The sequence below is a fragment of the Gymnogyps californianus genome, chromosome 5, assembly GCF_018139145.2.
Source record: "Gymnogyps californianus isolate 813 chromosome 5, ASM1813914v2, whole genome shotgun sequence".
Lineage (NCBI taxonomy): Eukaryota > Metazoa > Chordata > Aves > Accipitriformes > Cathartidae > Gymnogyps > Gymnogyps californianus.
In genome coordinates, this window is record NC_059475.1 from 1,194,222 (window position 1) to 1,210,979 (window position 16,758).

General features: G+C 50.2%; 1 protein-coding gene across 1 annotated transcript; it reads left to right on the plus strand.

The window, feature by feature from the left end:
• Positions 1-265: 265 nt before the first annotated feature.
• DRD4 (dopamine receptor D4) lies at positions 266-14,569 on the plus strand. The gene is made up of 4 exons (XM_050897840.1): positions 266-575; positions 12,484-12,596; positions 12,997-13,544; positions 14,296-14,569. Exons 1-4 carry the CDS (start codon positions 315-317, stop codon positions 14,496-14,498), a joined length of 1,125 nt encoding a protein of 374 aa, XP_050753797.1. The 5' UTR covers positions 266-314; the 3' UTR covers positions 14,499-14,569.
• Positions 14,570-16,758: the final 2,189 nt, after the last annotated feature.

Here is a 16,758-nt window from a genome sequence, read left to right on the forward strand (position 1 = left end):
CCGGGGCTCGGCGGGGAGAACGGGGACGGGACACCGGGAGCCTGCCCCCCCCCCGCCTCCCGCCGCCCCATAAGCCGCTTGGTGACCCAGTTGGAACCGCGGGGGCCGGAGCCGGGTGGGGCTGCCTCACGGCGGCGGCGGGCGGGCGGTGGTGGAGGCTCCTCCCCGCTCCGCGGAAAGTTTGGGGCCGGCCGGCCGGCCGCCGGAGCCTGGCCGCGGGGATTGAGCACGGCTGGCGGCGGCGGGAGCTGAGCCGGGCGCCCGCGGCGAGGGAGCTCCCATGCTCCGGGCTGCCGGGGTAACGCCGCGGCGCCATGGGGAACGGCAGCGCCGGGACCGCGCCCTGCAACGGCACCGCGCTGCCGCCGCCGCCGCCGGCGGGCGGCCACAACATCGCCGCCCTGGTGCTGGGTATCGTCCTCATCCTGCTCATCGTGGGCGGCAACGGGCTGGTGTGCCTCAGCGTCTGCACGGAGCGGGCGCTGAAGACCACCACCAACTACTTCATCGTCAGCCTCGCCGTCGCCGACCTGCTGCTCGCTCTCCTCGTCCTGCCCCTCTACGTCTACTCCGAGGTGAGGCTACTCCGAGGTGGAGGGGGCACCGGTGGGACTGGGGGTCGTGGCTTTTGTGCACGGGGATCCTGAAAGTTACAGGGCTGCGGGGTGGGATCGGCAAGAGACCAAGTATCGAGGGTTAAAGCCCCTCTCCGGGTTTGTTCCCCGCCTCCGTCCCTCCGGTTCGGAAGCGCTACCGCCGCTGCCCAGCCCCTCGGGACAGCCCCTGCCCTCCTGCTCCGTCCGCCCGCTCCGCTGCAGGGATGCTTGTGCCGCTTTCAAACCACCGCGGCTCTTCCCTCCGAGTCTCCCATGGCATCGCTGCTGCCTGCAGCGCAAAACTGCTGCAGGACCGCGAGTGATGTTAGCGGCAGCCGGTTTAGTGCAAGTTCGTGGGCTCCCCCGTCGTCCTGCCGGGTGATTGCCGAGCTGCAAATGCACCGAGTGGAGATGCACCGGGGTGTCTGCCCCGGACCGAGTCAGCAGCTCTGGGGAGCCCTTGCATTGCATGCTTCCCAGGCTGCCATCAGCAAATGGTTAGGAAGGGATAGAGAGCTCCTGTGCTGTGTGCTGTCTGGCATAAGCTGAGCAGGTTTTGGCAATAAGGGAGATCTTGAGCCAGGAAATGGGTTTCCATGTCGAGTTGAGTAGGGGAAGCTGTCTTTTTAGGGAGCTAGATGGGATTTGGTCACCCTACATCAAGGTGGCTTTGGTCAGCTTGCTGCAGGGCTCCTCCTGGGAGGTGTGCTCTGGTTCACACAGGCCTGACCCTGTGTGCGACGGTGGTCATGGAGAGCCACCTTGGGGGACTTCGGGTCAGGTTTTCTGTTCACCTCCAAAACCTGTTCACCTCCAAGACTGACAGCTGAGGGAAAGAAAAACAGGAGCTCAACCTCCTGAGGTTGAGTGGTTTTGCATCTCTCTCTCTGCCTCTCTGTAACAGGGAGATAAATGTTTACTGCCAGGGGATTGATAATGCCTTGTGATTGTGGGGGGCTTTGTTGGACTGGGATGAGGAGGCTCGCTAGAGCCTGCCCGTTAGTACCAGCCAGTGGCTCTTTCCCTGCTCAAGTGGATGAAAGCTCCCACAGGCCAAAATAGCAGGTTTTTTGCAGCTGCCCTTGTGGTAGCTAGTGGTGTGGAAGAAAGAGGAGTCCTCTTCTTTCCAGATGTGGGGAGAGCCAGGATGCAACCTTATGCACAGTGAGCAGCCCCAGCAAGCTGTAGTCTGGGGACTGGGGGAGTGTGTGTGTGTCAGACGAACCTTGGTGGTGGCTTAAGTGCTTCTTCAGGCAGTGAAAGGGGCTGTCCCCATGACTGAGACCAAATGGTGTTCCCATCCTTGAAGGCTAACACAAGAGCATACCAGCAGTGTTCAGGCCTCAGCATCTCCCCTTCTCTCCCATGCCAGGGCTGCTGCTCAGCGCCTGACTGGGATGGGCCTATACTTTCTTAAGCAAGGAAGGCTGCAGAGTAGAGTGTAGGATGCTTTTAGCCGATCTACCTGGTCCTCAGATTTTGCAGGACATTATGACCTCTCTGGAGAGAGAGGTATTCTGGAGGGACAGGTTCATCTAGGGACCTGTAGAAGAACCAGTGAAGAACAGGAGCATTAGATTCCCCTCTCTCTTTCCACTGACAGGAGGCTCCCCATGGTGTTTGGTTTTGGTGGTTTTGCTTTTCCCTCGTTAACTCAGTTTTGGTGGTTAGAAAGCCTCTGTCTTCATCATTCTTCTCAGCTACTTTTTGCTAATTGAGATCCCCTTTTTTTCCCCTTGTGCTTTTTGTTCTCTCTCCATGCCTCCAGTTCCCAATTCTGTGGGGAGACACACACATCAGCGTGGTTTCCTCTAGCCTGCAGGCTTGAGTTTTGCTGGCATATGTAAAATTACTCTGGGGTACCCCTGAAAATGCTGCCAATTGGCCATGAATATTGTAGGGCTTTCCTTGGGTACCACAGACATCCCACAAATTCTGGACGCTCAGGCAACGGGTGTTCAGCCCTGTGCGAGCTTTAAAAACATGGGCTGTCCAGCCTGTGCCTTAGCTATGATGATACTTTGTGTGTTCACTTCCATAGCTGTTCATAAACATCAGTTATGTGGTGTAATTCTTCCATGTCTCTGCACCCAGGATATTAAACAACAGGGAATGAAGGTGGCGTATGACAGAATTGTCTTTCCCTCCAACTTCTGCAGCTCCTGCAACAAGGCAGGTTTTCAGAGGCGTAAGAGACCCTGTAAAGAGAGCATGCACCAGGATCTGCACTCCTCCCACTCAGCGGTCACGCATGGAGTGGGTGTGGAAAGTACTGTACAGGTATGGAGAGAAAGGCAGCACTGTGCAGCAATCACAGCCTCCTCGAGCAGGCAGTGGGGTTTTGAAATGTCGGGCGGCTTAGGCTGTTGTCTGTCTTGAAGCAGTACCCATTTCGTGCCTGGAAGTTTCTCTGTGGGTTCAGGGCCCATAGTGCCCATGTTAATTTTTAATAATCTCCTATATTTGGTGCAGGATTTGCAGCTCATTTTGTTCTGAAATATGCTAAGGAAAAGTGAGAGTAGCCATTGAGTCAGTGCCAGGGACAGAATTTTTGTGTTAGGTTTGGGTTTTTTTTTTCTTTTCTTGGAGGCAAAAGTGAAAACTGTAGATCAGAATCGGACACTGAGATGGGGGGTGCAGAGTATAGTGATTGCTGCTGTTTAAAACTAGCTTGATTTCAACTTGCATTCTGTACCATTTCATTTAGCCACTGAAAATGTGGCATGGACAGTTCTGAATCTTCAGTTCAACCTTTATTCTTGGTGTGGGTTTTTTTGTTTGGTTGGTTTTTTTTAACTTTAGTACAACTCCTGACAAAGGTAGAAAACTTGAAAATGGGCTGAGAGGGTGGTTTTTTGCTTCTTGTTTAGCAGGGACAGAACAATAAACTCTGACCACTTCCTTAATTCAGCAGGAGAAACTTGGTCATCTTGTGCTTTTTTCCTGTGAGATGGCTTCTTGTGTTAGGTTTTTGGAAGCATCCCTCCCAGTCGGGGCTTTAGAAAACAGCTGGAGGGATTTAAACTTTTGAGGTGACATCTGACATCCCCACAAAACAACAGATCTCCCACAAGCTTCAGTGGGGATGGGATTCCTTCCTGTGAGATGTGGATTATCCTTTGCTGCTGTTCACAGAAGCCTGAGCACAGTGGGAGAGGCCTTGATCTTGACTGTTATTTCTAGTTGTTAAGAAAGCTTATTCTGATGCGTTAGCAGCATTTGTTGACACATACTCTCCTTTTGTACTTCTGAAAGAGCCAGCATAACTTTTTGTCACAGCTAAACTCTTAGTCCATGGTGAGGATTTGGAGGTCTTGGCTGTAGGAAGCCAAATTGTGTGTTAGTTTTCTCTGGATGTCCCTTGTTTGTACCTGCAGGGTTGGAGGATTGCTGAAAACAGGTGCTAGACAAGGGGGAAATTGGTATGTGCGATCACAACTGTTTCTTTTCTGTACCATTTCACAATCACTGCAGTCTTGACTGGAACCAGAGCTTGGCGGAAGGGCAGGGAAATGGGGCCATCTAATGCAAACCTCCCCTAGTCCTGTCCTCACATGTGCAGCTTATGGGAGAAGCACCACAGTGGTGCGATGGCTTTCTGATGGTGAGCAGGAGATGGTGTCTATTACTCCTGGCCAGTTGTGGTCCTGTTGCACTAGGCTCCCTTAACCAATATAAAAATGGACTGTCCTTGGCTGAGAGAACTTTCTTTGGAAATAGGCCAGTGTTACAGGAAATCAGTATCTCCTACTGAACTGGAGCCGTGTGGCTCTCTCCAGGCATGCAAGAAAGCCTGTAGACCTCTCCTCCCCACAGACCAGCCCTCTCTGTGCGAGAGGAGCGTTTTCCCCTGAGTCCTGCCCTGCTCTAGCGTTCCCTGTGCATTGTTGGGAGTTCTTCAGGCTGTATTTCTTTCCTCATTAATTTGTCCTGTCAAATTTACCTAGCTTAGCAGCTCAAGTTAACATATGGGGCCTTAATGAGAAAGAGTGTTAAAACTGATGTTACGAAGCTGGTCTTCCATAAATCCAAATGTTGCTGTCATTTGTCAGTTCTGATCCTCCACAACCTGATGTAACCAAGAAGCACCCTATGGATGGGAAGGGAAGAAACATCAGCTTTCCCCTGGCTTAAAGCATCTGTTTCCAAACTGAACACCTTCTGAGACTGTGGACGTGAACTGCCTGTGGATAGGGCAGTGTTTACAGCCAGTTTCTCTTTTGCAGAAATACACCATCTTTAAAGAAAACCAGATAAACTTCTGTACCCTGATCATTCCTCATTCTGTGTGGAGTGCTGGTTTGGATGGAGGTGGATTTGTGCTGTTTGCCATTTGTCTTGTTAGCTACTACACCAGGGTGACTGAGCCAATGTGCAGGTATCAGTATCAGTATGTACAGGGAGAGGTAAAAATCCATGGGGAAGGTAGACCGCTCTTCTGCAACGGCCTTGTCTTTCTGATGAGGGTGTGAAGTGCTTTCCTAGCAATCCAGTGCCAGTAAGGCAAGGATGATGGGAAGCAAGGGGGAAGGAGGTGGCGTGGGGCGCTCCCAGGGGTCCAGGATAATTCCCCAGGGGCAAAGCCCTGCTTTTATGTGAAGAGAGGCCAGGAGATGATACCAGACTCTGCCTGGAGCATTGATAGCACGGAAAGCGGGGGTTATCGCTCCCCTGAGGCACTGAGGACACATGAGAAGGCAGAGCTACAAGGTGCTGTGGAGGTACTGCAGAATATCATCAGGCTCTGAGTGGCTTGGCCCACTAGAAATCTGCAGGGAGGGAGCTGCGTGGCTACAAAGGCTTGTCTTTGTGTTCAACTGCTTCCTCTGCCCAAAGACTCTGTGACAATAGCAGGAGCCACAGCAGCGGTTTATATAGTCCTCATTAACTGGAGGCATTCCCAGCAGTTAGGGCAGGCGCCAGGCTGAGCAACTTCCACTCCTGTACTCTGCTGTAGAGCATACCTCCTACCAGCCTCTCTCTGCAAACTGTTCCTCTGATCAGCTCTCTCCTTAATCCACGCGGAGTGCCTGAGCGGTGAAAGGGGTCTGATCCAGGAAGCTGCTGGCAGGAGCTGTGTAAGGCATGGTTATGTAAACATCTTTGCCACTAAGATCTGTGTAATTGATTATGAAAAAGAGGAAACAGTTTTAGCTGATCTGCGTGTTTACCTGCCTCCTTCTACAGGTCAGGGGAGATGAGTCTTTCCAAGCAGGCACTCTGCCTCGCAGATCCTCAGAGTGATAGAGCAGCCAGTACTAATGACACAAGCTGTTTTCTTGGTGGGGATGATGCTGTTCTGCATAAAACTTTCAGGGTGTCAGTGTACCACTGGTATAGAAAGATCTCTTTTTTGCAGCATGTCGTGTGCCTGTGATGCAGCTCTTCTGATGAGAGACCAGACCTCTACCCTCCAAATTTTCTGTGGCTCTCTGTGAATGCATGTCATCCTTTTTGCGGAAGTATTCGAGATTAGTCTTTCCTGGAATCTTACAGCTTTAGTGGAAATAGATGTTCTTCTAGGCCTGACTGATGTCTGAGCCACACAGTCTCGGCACAAAATACTGGGGAGGTGATACAGGCCAGCAATTGTAAACCAGTGCTAAGGATTTTATTTTCAGTGACCAATAATGGGGGGGAGGTGTCTTTGAATTTTGGGCCCTCATAATGTTTCAGGTGGATGATCAGACTTGCTCCTTATTTCTGAAAAACCTTGACCTCAATGATTTAAGTCAAGAAAGGATGTTAGAGCAGATGTGAGCCCAGCTTTGTCTTGTGTCCCACTCCCTCTCCTTCCTCTCCCCTTGCAGGTTGTGTTGTGTCTTCTGGAGAATGTAGCAGTTGTCAAGGCTCATGAAAAAAGGCCCAGACTCAGCTTCTTGTGGGCATTTGGACAATTCTTTGACTCTGATGCTGGACTTTGCCCACTTGCAAGGGTTATTACTCTTTTGATTGGTGTCACAGCCTGCTCGGCAGGCCTGGGCTCTTAGGGTTAGCACTTTCAGTCTCTCCATGCTATGTGCTTGAGCCATGGCCTCGCTGAGGGCAGGCAGGTGCTTGTTCGGAAATTCAGCTGGGCATCTCCTAATTCACTTTCAGGCTGCTCTTGCCTGGGTATCTTATTTCAGATGCCATCACCACCAAAGACCGAAGGATCACTTTGTGTGCTCTGCTGCTTCATGAGCCTGTTTGCAGGACTGGCAAGAGAGGCAGGTATGAAGCTGCTGTGTGGTGCCGTGCAGAAGCATGTGGCAGGACTGAGACAAGAGCTGTTATCATAGGAAATAAGATTAAAACCTTTGGCCCTGTCCTGGCTCATGCCCTCAGGAGCACTGGCAGTGTAAGAGCTCTTCTGGCATCAGGCTTGTCTGCAAAAAGGCAGATTTTTTCTTACAAATGCCTGTGCTTAGGAATAGGGACATCAAAATGACCTGAGCTAGGAAGGCAGCCTGCAAGGGTGTTTGAGAAGTCAAGTCTGTCTTCCGCCATCCACCATCCTATAAAATCTTTTCCGTAACCTCTTGTATTCTTTGTAAGAAGCAGCTGGATTTGTTCCTTCTCTGCACATAGTAGTTGATCCAAAACCTAAGTGCCGTTTGTAGTGAGATACTGGTATCTTGTAAGAGACCACAGTGGCTGCGTGTGAATTTACTGGCATTGCCAACCTTGGTCGGTTGAACAAAGCGGCCAGTCTGCACCTGGAATACCGCTTTGAAAGGGGTTTGGCTTGCGTCCGCAGCGCCGATCGTTATCACCTGCCTATAAACCCTCCTTGTCTGCCATGAAGCACTGAGCTAAGGGCAGAGTGTGACTCTCCCTGCCCATATAGTTTTCCATCTTCTTCCAAGAAGCGCTGGGAGAGGACTTGCCGTTATACCATGTTTCTCGCCTGCCCACCTTAGCAAAATGTGCCAGGAACCTCTCTGATGGGTGAGTGACTTTGGATTAGAGGCATAGCTGGCTTTGCTGGGTCATGTGATTAAGTGGTACCTAATTACAGGAGGTTGCAGAAGATTAGCCCATCAAGGTACACAGTGTAAAGCTTGAGGGATCATGAACAGCTCAAGCCGCCTTTAAGAAGTGCTCCAGAGCAACTCCACTTTCGTCGGCTTTTTTGCGTTCTCCGCTTTTTCAGCGCGAGGCCCCTTGTTTTTCTCCAGCAACGCACCGTCAGTAGTGCTGCTGCTGAGAAGACACAGACAGCTAGTTGCACAGCAAAACAGATGCTGTATAGGCAAGCTGTCTCCCTTAACAAAATAAAACAAAGCTGCAAATATAACCCCACAAGCCAGCCTACCTGCTATGACTCTTCTAAGGCTGATGACATGCTCTGCACAGCTCTGGCGCGAATATAGCCTGAGCCTTAAATGGGTGAGGACAGGCATATTAACCACCACACTCGAAACCTCCAGGCATCACTTTCCCCAAAGTCAGAGTCTTGGGGGTTGGTGGGGAAAGAGAAGGAGGGTTTGTAGCATTTTCTGAGTGCCCAACTTGAATCTCACGGCAAAGGCTGTGTCCTCTGAAGGTGCTGCAGCCTGAGAGCTCTTGTCCTTTTCAGCATCAATTAGTTCCCTAAAATCACAAACAGGTTTTGAAAACTGTAGCCCAGAATCAAATTTTCTCTCTCATAATCTGAACTGAACTTGTCAAGACCCCAGTGAGCTTGGCAAAAATTTGAGGGTTGTTTTTTCTGATTCGGCTCCCAAATTCAGTTTGGGGTGGCTGATCTGTGCTAGAGAAAAGGCTGAATGAAGCATTCAGGTCTGAATCCAGCCCTCCCCTGGAGGTTTGGGCTACCTGTTAAGGAGATGGCTATATAAAAATAGCCACACACTTTCTTCAGAGTCTACTTTGGCTTTAGAGCTCCACTAATCATAATCCTGTGCATGACATCATTACTGCCCGATAGTAATCCTTGCAGAGCTGCCTGCCTGTTCCTAGCAGGGGCAGGGCTTTCTGCACCTGCCCAGCCATACGCGGAGAGCGTTACCCACATGGCTCCGTTTTGTGTGCTGGGATGAATAAAACCAGAACCTATTGTTTAGCATCTATACATGAACAAATCTTATACCCGCTTCCTGAACCGTGCACGAGGTCAGCACAGTTAGACTATATAAGCACTGGCTGATTATTACTATAGGTTTGCTTTGGAGAGAGACTGGAGAGCAGCTGTGGAGTCGAAGTGGAAAAGCCTGGCTCACCCCTGAAGTACCCTGGCTGTGTGCCTCGGTGAGCAGTGCCGCTCAGGGCTGGGCGGGCACGGCCGCACCGCTCCCACAGCGCAGGCGGCTGCTGGGAAGACGTGCCTCCAGTTTGCTCTCCAGCCTCGGTCGTGTTACCCGCGTCTAAGTGCTGGGAGGTGACACCTGCTTCCCTGGGTGGCTGTCTTTTGGGTTATTTAGACTAAACGAAAGCCCTTTTCCCTACTTCTCCTGTTTTAGAAGCAAATACAGCGACGGTCTAATTATTTCTCTTCTTGGCTTCATCCCATCGCTTCTCGCTTGGCACTGGCACATGGGTTGAACTCCTCTCCCCACCCTTGGCACCTCCTCCGCTGTCCCCATGCCAGGTGCTGGGCACTTTGCTTGCTCTCCCAAGATGCTGAATTGCAGTTTTTGGCTCCCTGCTCTCATTTCTTAGCCACTGCCTCCCCAGGTTGGTCAATGTGGTTCTGGTACCAAAGCGCTTACTACGGAGCTAACCCAGGAATGCGGTGGCGGGGGTCGTGCTCCTCAGCTTGGCAGCCGTGTGTCTGCCTGGGGGACGAGCGCAGCCCCCGGAGTGCTCTGCAGGCAGGCCTCCGGCCGGCTGAGCGCTTCCCCGGCTGCGCAGAGCAGCTCAGCCACTTCTCTGCCTGTGAGCAGTTTCCTATATACATGTGTAATACCTATTTTGGAAATATGAATACATAGTATATAATGATATATTATGTATGCTTTATGTATTTTACTACCTATTACCATAATATATGATCTATAATATAGACATTATTTATATATGTTCTATATTATATTGTTATATATTAATGCACTGTATAAGACATAACATTAATATATTGATAAATGATATGTATAAAAGTATTTTATACATGTATAAAATAGAAGAAAGTCCCTGGGACTTTCATATATTTATTAAAAATAATTTTTATATAGCACATATAGAGATTAAAATGTATAGTAAATTATATATATTACATGTGATACATATGTTATAGTAATATTTATTATATATAATACATTTTATATAATAGTAAGAGTATATATAGAGTATATATAGTGTTTGATATTTTGCGAAGTCCCAGAGGCATGTTATATTTATATTTATTTGTATATAATCTAATTTTTAATAACAAACATAATAATTTTAAATATATTTTTATAAATACACATATAGCATATATTATATAGAAATATATGGATAAATTATATATAATGTATAAATTTTTTTATATTGCATTGATATATATAAAACATTTTAAAGCCCCTATATATGCACAATATATAAATATGTTTGGTATATTATATATCTTATATTACAGCAATATATAATATATAGCTTATTAGTATATGTATACTATATATAATTTTATACATGCGTGTATTCTATATAATATATAAAGAAAAAAAATATATATTCTGTATATAGAGGACTTTTTGCAAAGGGGCTGAACTCTGCAGATGTGCTCTGACGCTGCCTGGCGGTAACGAGGTCACATCAGCACGGTCATTCCTCTCCAAAAAGCGGTGCTGGGGTGTTGGGGTGAGCCTGGTGCAAACGGTGCTGCAGGGAGGGGACAGCACAGGGCCGCGCTGCTGCCCAGACGCAGTGGCCGCGAGCTGAGGGGCTTCTGGCCCCAGGCAGAGGCGTTCCCGAGAGCCGGTGGGGTTTTTTGCAACAGCTTCAGCTCCTTAAATTCTGCCGTAGGCCTGTTTAGAGGGTGACCACAAGCTTCTGTGTTAATACGACTAGGAAGGAGTATGCCGCCAGCTGAGAAATGACCCAGCTGAAAACCAGAAAGTCTCACGGTGCCTGTAGTGAAGGTGTGAGTAGCCTCTTGTGAACCCCCGACTCGCAGCCCTTGCTCCAAGGTGCTCCACTGCTCTGGGAGCGGATGTGCCAGCCGTGATGCGAGGACAGCTTTAGATCTGGAAGTACCTTTAGCTCCTGTTTCAGCCATGACGGGGCTGAAACAAGGTGATGCTTAGTAGGAACAGCACCATCTCAAAATACGGTTTCTCTGAACCTCCAGGGAGGAGGATTCTTTGCCTGGCAAGTGAAATACATGCTACATTCCAAAAAAAAAAAAGACCCTCAGACAGCTCAGCCCAGTCCCTCAGGAGAGCTCGTGCATTTCTTGCTGAGCTCGTCTTACTTCTTGCCAGATAACCTCTCCCTGTTCCCTACCAGCACCACTGCTTTGTGCCCTGCCCCTTACAGAAATAGCATGCAGGCCCAAGACACCGTTACAACAGATACAAGAAACTCAATTTGCTGTGCCTGGAACTGAGTGTTTTTTACAAGAATTTAATTTGGCGTCAGTGCTTGCAGATCACACACAGGGTGTAGTCTTCTGAGTGGTGTGGGATGACAGAGCTGTATGTGTTTGATATGGGGGAATGAGGGACCCTTTCTTCCTCTCAACTGCTAAACTAGGATGGAGGGATTCAGCTGGAGCTGAGCTGGGTTTTGAGCCCCTCTTTTACCGTTGCAAAAAGGGCGCAAAATGCACCCTTTACTGTGCAAAAATGCACCCTCCTTTGTTGTTAAAATGAGAATTTTTATAAAAATTCTGTTTATGGTCTCATCCTAGAGGCAGGTGTCCTGGTGCGGGGTAAAGGAAGCTGACATTGTTTGTCAGCTTTGGATGCAAGAGAGTCTGGACAAGCAGTTGGTGCCACGTGCTGAAGAAGGGTTTAATGAATCCTGACTTATTTCTGTGCTCCTTGAGCTTTTCCTTCCATTCCCATTTTCCAACAGCCGGGTTCACAGCACACTGCTGAGCAAACGTTCCCGTTCCACAGGCTGGTATTGATAAACCGCAAACCTGCGGGCATTTTCTGGCTTTGTTGTTTTTTTTCTGGGCATTATTTGGGATGCAGTAGCATAGATTTTTGTTGACTGATATCTTTTGTATAGCAGAGTCAACACTTCCAAGTAATACGGACCAGTGACACACGTCTGGTCCCGTCCTTTCGCTGGCAGCACTTCTGCTTTGCCCTGGGTGCCTGCAATTGTAGAGAGCGAACAACAGATTATATCTGACTAGCTTGAACATAGTCTCAAGAGGCTGGCCTTGTGCTTAGCGTGACAGAATGAAACAGTTGTGTAACACCCAGAAACTATTCACACCATCTGCAAAACGGACGTTGGAGCAGTTTGGACATGAAAAATGGAAGAAGGGCTTTGTGCTCTGTCACTTGTTGAAGAGCCTCTCCCTGCTTCCTCAGTGACCGGCAGCTGGTGATGCTGCGCAGCGAATGCTTAGCCCTGCATTACTGGGGAGATTTTGGGGTGCTGAGTTTGCTGAGTTTGGGGGTTTTGAGCCTGCTGGCTGTCACTCTGCACTAGCCCAAGGCAGCAGGCTGCCCTGTGTCCATTATGCTGCCCAGCACGACTTGCTTGGCAGTGCTGATGGTCTGTGGGCTCAATTCTCCAGCCAGAACCGTGAAGCCCTAAGCAAGCTGTGAGCTCTCGCGTGGGGATAATTCCCTTGTGCCACTGCTTTGCTGGACGGGGAGTATCGTGCCACGAGCAGGACTGCTCGACTTCAGGCCGCTTGTTTGGAGGAAAATGTGAGTGGCTGAGGTGCCCAGACACAGAGTTGTTTCATGTCATGTTAAAGGCAGTGGGACGTGGCATCTGCTGACCCCGGGGATCTTTTCAGTTCCAGGGAGGCGTGTGGTCCCTCAGCATGGTGCTGTGCGATGCCCTGATGACCATGGACGTGATGCTGTGCACGGCCTCCATCTTCAACCTCTGTGCTATCAGCGTGGATCGGTAAGTGCCTTCCTCCTCCTCATGCCTGAGGAGGGAGCGCGGTGTCCTGGCCTCAAGCTGCTTCCATACACGCCCTTGCAAGGATCCCGTGTAGGGGGGCCAGATCCTGTTCTCCCCTAAGGACAACGTTCTGCCCTACCATCCTCCCCCATCACCAGCTTTGTGTCCCATCAGCACCCTTGTGGTGGCGAAGCTGAAAGCACAGTTGTGTGACGAGCCCAGAGCTGTCCCTCTGCGTGCTCTTCTGAGGGGGGAGACTGGTGGTAGCCCAGGCCTTGGCTATGTAAGTAAATTAATAGGGGGGAAGGACAGTGGCAAGCAGCTTTGGGACCACTCGCTTATGTTACCAGTGATGACACCACCGTACTAGGACTGACTCACCTGGGGCCTCTATTGGCAGGTTTATCGCTGTTTCAATCCCACTGAACTACAACCGGCGACAAATCGACCTGCGGCAGTTGATCCTTATATCCACCACCTGGATATTCGCCTTTGCTGTAGCATCCCCAGTCATATTTGGCCTCAACAACGTCCCAAACCGGGACCCCAGCTTGTGTCAGCTGGAGGATGACAACTACATCGTGTACTCCTCCATCTGCTCCTTCTTCATCCCTTGTCCTGTCATGCTAGTGCTGTACTGCGCCATGTTCCAAGGACTCAAGCGTTGGGAAGAAGCCAGGAAGGCCAAGCTAAGGGGCAGCATCTACGGGGCCAACAGGAAGCTGTATCACCCCTCAACCTTTCTTGAGAGAGCGCAGACCCGACTGGAGCCAGAGGAGCGCAACCCTTACGCCCCCTCTGACCACCCTGGGGACTACATGATGAACAACGGGATTCAGACTGTCTCCTACCCACACCTCAAGTACCCACACCCAGGACACAGTCAGAAGCGGGCCAAGATCAACGGCCGGGAGCGGAAGGCCATGCGGGTGCTGCCTGTCGTCGTCGGTGAGTAGCAGTCGGTGACAGCTGGGGAAGGGTGGGAAACGTCCTGCGTTGTCCTACAGCAGGGTTCAGCCTGGCAGGAATTGTTTGAACCTGGCAAAGCGAACGCACGCTTTGCCGACTCCCCTCCCACAGGAGCCACGCTGCCCAGGCACGGGTGCGTGGGCAGCGATCCGAGCTGTCATGCTGAGAACCATGCTTTCTCCTTGCTGGAGGAGGTGAGGGCGAGATAAAAGCCACCTCCCTCTTGTTCCACCTCCATGTCTTTGGTCCTCCTCCCTCTCTGTCGTGTGTGGACTCGTTTTAACACCCGCCCTCCCCTTGTTCCTGTGGAACAGCCTGGTTTGTGGCTTAAGACCTGCCGTCCCCATCTCTCGTGAGAGATGTTTATCCAGTGAACATCTCGGTATCCCTTTGAGCCGGAGTAGTGCCAACAAACACCACCCTTGGGAAAGAACGTATGTACAGTGTTTATAAACCAACCTTTTCTTCAAGGTAAACCTGTGGCTCCTGATACCTTAAATGCAAATCCAAAATGATACAGAACTTAGGCTTTTCATCAAGGTTTAGGATGAGAAAGACATCCTAAATTTTTTGTCTGGACATAAGCCCAGCTCTACATATCAGCGCATCTGCTGCTTTTTCCCTAGGCACTCTGAGCTGTCTCCATTCTTGTTTGGCCCAGGCTGGGTTTGTTAAATTAAACCCTTTTTAACATTCACATCACTTTCTCTCTTTAATGTCCTTCTGGCAGGTGCTTTCCTCTTCTGCTGGACACCTTTTTTTGTGGTCCACATTACCAGGGCTCTCTGCAAGTCCTGCACCATTCCCACTCAAGTCACCAGCACTGTCACTTGGCTGGGTTATGTCAACAGTGCTCTCAACCCCATCATTTATACCGTTTTCAATGCAGAGTTCAGGAACTTCTTCCGCAAAGTCTTGCACCTCTTCTGCTGAGCCCACTGGAACTGGTGGGGAGAAGGAGCGACCGGGCCGTTTTTTGTATAGTTCATTAAAGATCTATTTCTGCCTAAGGTCTCCTGTCTTTGTTGGGGAGGAGGGGAGAAGGAGAGATGGCAGCTACAGGATGCTGGTTCCCAGCGCTTTGTAATAAGGAGTTACAGGTGAGTACCAGTGGATACAGCTCGGATACTCTCCCTGCTGGGAACTGCAGGCGTAGCCACTTTTTTAACACTTGGCGCTTGACATAAGCGGCAAGAGACACCACAAGAGAGGAGGGATGGTTCTCGAACAGCTCTTGCTTTGGATTTAGGTGTTTGGTCTGGTTTGGGCTTCTCTTAGCTGTCAGTAAGCAAAGTAAAACAGCCCTCATCCCCACCGTGATCCAGGGAGGCAGGAGAGCTTTGAAGCTTGCAGCTGCTCTGGCCCTGAGAGTCGCAAATTCCCTGCTCTCCCCACTGCATGGGCGGAATCCTCCCAGCTCCACCTCAAGAAGCGTTCCTGAAGGAGGTGGCTGATGCACAGCCCTCCCTTACTGCAGCCCAGCCTGGCAACGGCCCATCTCCACCAGTTCCCTATGATTTAAACCATGAGGACAAACCAAGCTCGTGAGTGCAGAGCAAAATCGAGCCCCGCTGATACCTGCCAGGAACCATTTCCAGCCTGCAGGAAAAAAATCCCTTCTACCTTGTGGTAAACCTGAGTGCAGTGACGCCAGGGGTAGCCAGAGGGAGCAGCTAATGCTGTTCTGTGAGGCTCAGGAGGGAAGACGATGATTGCACAAAACAGCAATCTTCTGACTAATGATTTTTGTGAAGGGTTGTTGCTTTCCAAGGGGTAATTTGTTTGCTTAGAAACAAAAGGAAAACAGTACTGCAGGGAGGTCTGAAGCTTTTCTTTGACTAAGGCTAACAACTGCTCCATCAATTTATCATCAACAAATAAACATATTAACTTCCCACAGTGATTATATTGTAAATTTTTGAATTCTGTAGTTTACCACTGTGTTGCGGCGCAGCTGCCCCAGGTACCAGGGCTCTGACGGGAAGCTCCCCGAGAGCTCGAATTGCAGATGAGTCATACCTACAATTCTTTCATTTAGGAAAGCTGCCCCACTCTCTTCCAAATTTTTTTTTCCCTTAAAAGGTGCAGTAAAGCCCAAAGTCAGACAGTAGCCAAGGCTCAGCTGTACTCAGCCACAAACTGCGTAGTAGGGCTAGCGGAGGACTTGCTCCGTGTTTGTGTAAGTTGCTGCCCAGTCACCTACACAAGCAGGAGACCTGGCAAGCTTGAGTACCCGGTATCTCAGCTCACCTCTTCATGTAGCTGTACTTGTCCTTGAATCCACGCAGAGCGCCGCTCCTCAAACCAGCAGTGCCATCCAGGGACGGCTCTCTGCGGAGAACGCGAGGTGAGCCAGAGGGACGAAGCAACAGAAATCTTTTCCAACTGAAAGCCGTGTTTGACATTGAACGTGCAGCTTTAGCACTCCAAGGGTGCCACTACAGAGCCAGCCTTCGCTGCATTCTGATGCGAGACGCTGCTGTCTCGCCCTCATTTATTTGGGGAGCGACTCGATCCACAGATTCACTAGACTGCGACTTGGCAGCCCCCGCTGAGAACAGCGCCTCTGCTCGGAGACACCAGCGCCAAGCGGGGTTCAGACTGAAGCAGCAGCGCTGCTCGCTGCCCGCCCTTCCCCGAGCTGGCCCGGCTGCAGCGGCCGACGGCTGAACGACCAGCTCACGCATCTGGTGCGCACACAGGCCTCTGCCGCGGCGCCGCCGTGCCGAGAGCTTTGCGCCTACTCGAGGGTGCTGCTGAGGCAGGTCGCTGAAAACAAACGGGCGGTGTAGCCCAACAGCAGCGCGAGGCGTTCGACATTCTGTGCTGTTCCATTTAGTCAGAACCTTAATGGGCAATAGACGGAGGCAAGAAACCCTGTAAATTAGCTGTATTACTGCGGGCTCAATTAAGACTGTCTTTTCAATTAACTAATTGTCTTTAAGCTTTAGAAAACAGGCAATCCTAATTTAACAGTGTGAGAAGAAACCATTACAACTACTGAAGTATTACTCTGGGAAGCAGGAGGAGTGAACATTTTGCTATAGCAATCTAAGGAATTGCCTGTTCTTTCCTTCCCAGCAGTTTTACACGGGTAATTTCTGTTCTCATCCTGCTTCAGTTCGTGCTTGCCTTTCCATTAGAGAATGGTTTCCTTCGGAGGAGGCCGGCACGCTGCAGCCTTCCCTCTGCC